Consider the following 989-nt stretch of genomic DNA (forward strand, 5'->3'; position numbering starts at 1 on the left):
GCTTTTAGGAAATCCTATACACTACTGTTTATGCTCTAAAAACATTCTAAATAACTTTGTTTCGAGTCATCATGAATTTACCAAGTCATGATGATCCTTTTCACCAGCATGCAAAGAGGTTGCCAGTATATACAGTCCCTATGCAGATGTTCTTACCCTCAGCTATGGCCATGGAATCTGCATCCTGACTAACAGAACAAGATCCTTGATATAAGTGGCTGAAATTAGCTTTCTTCCCTTAGAGCTTTCTTCCCTTACAGAAAGGGTTAGGAGATTTTTTGGGCTACTATATAAAGCCTTGAACTCAACGCTATTTCTGACATTTTTAATTGAAAAGCTTCCAAAACATCTTCCGAAGCGAAACATCTTAAAAATTGTAAACAAAGTCCAGTAGATTGTTTTTTTTGGAGTGCACTAGGAGGGTAGGACATTTCTGAAATTGGTACGCTCAACATTAAAATCTTCCTGGACACTTTGTTTGGAGTCAATCTCCTACATACAGCAGCTACACCCAAGGCTACGGATGCCTTTAGATGCTAACCCATCAAAGGTCACTGTCTGGCTACACCCTCATCCAATGTATTGTGTCTAATGACTTTGATCCTGTCTTTGATGTCATGTCAGTGAATCTATTTGTTGTCTCTGCAGCTGGTGTGGTTCTGCTGCTGCAGACACAGAAGCAGCTTCAGTCCCTATGCAAACCTGAACAACATGGACAACGTCCCGATGTACACCACCCACACCCGGTTCGTTGGGACCAATGCCAGAGAACAAGTGAGTGAGGCGTTCACGTCACCACTGGTCTGATTTGCAGCCGAATCCTGATACTTGGTTTCGTTTTCAGAAGAAATGTTGTTTCCTAAAAATCAGAACTCAATTCAACTCAAATCAGTTTATTTCTATAGCGCCAAATTCACAACACATGTCATCTCAAGGCATCTCACTTTACAGTTCAACCAGATCATCCAGTCAAATTGATTCAAAGTTTT

The 989-nt window shown here is 40.8% G+C and overlaps 1 protein-coding gene across 1 annotated transcript in view; it reads left to right on the forward strand.

Annotated features, from left to right (window-relative positions):
- LOC107088647 (cell wall protein DAN4-like) overlaps positions 1-989 on the forward strand; it is an 18,013-nt gene that overhangs the window by 14,483 nt on the left and 2,541 nt on the right. The window contains exon 4 of the mRNA XM_015380950.1: positions 649-774. Coding sequence (XP_015236436.1) covers positions 649-774 — 126 coding nt within the window. The remainder of the gene's footprint in view (positions 1-648; positions 775-989) is intronic.

The sequence above is a fragment of the Cyprinodon variegatus genome, unplaced genomic scaffold (genome assembly GCF_000732505.1).
Source record: "Cyprinodon variegatus isolate N-32 unplaced genomic scaffold, C_variegatus-1.0 Scaffold225, whole genome shotgun sequence".
Lineage (NCBI taxonomy): Eukaryota > Metazoa > Chordata > Actinopteri > Cyprinodontiformes > Cyprinodontidae > Cyprinodon > Cyprinodon variegatus.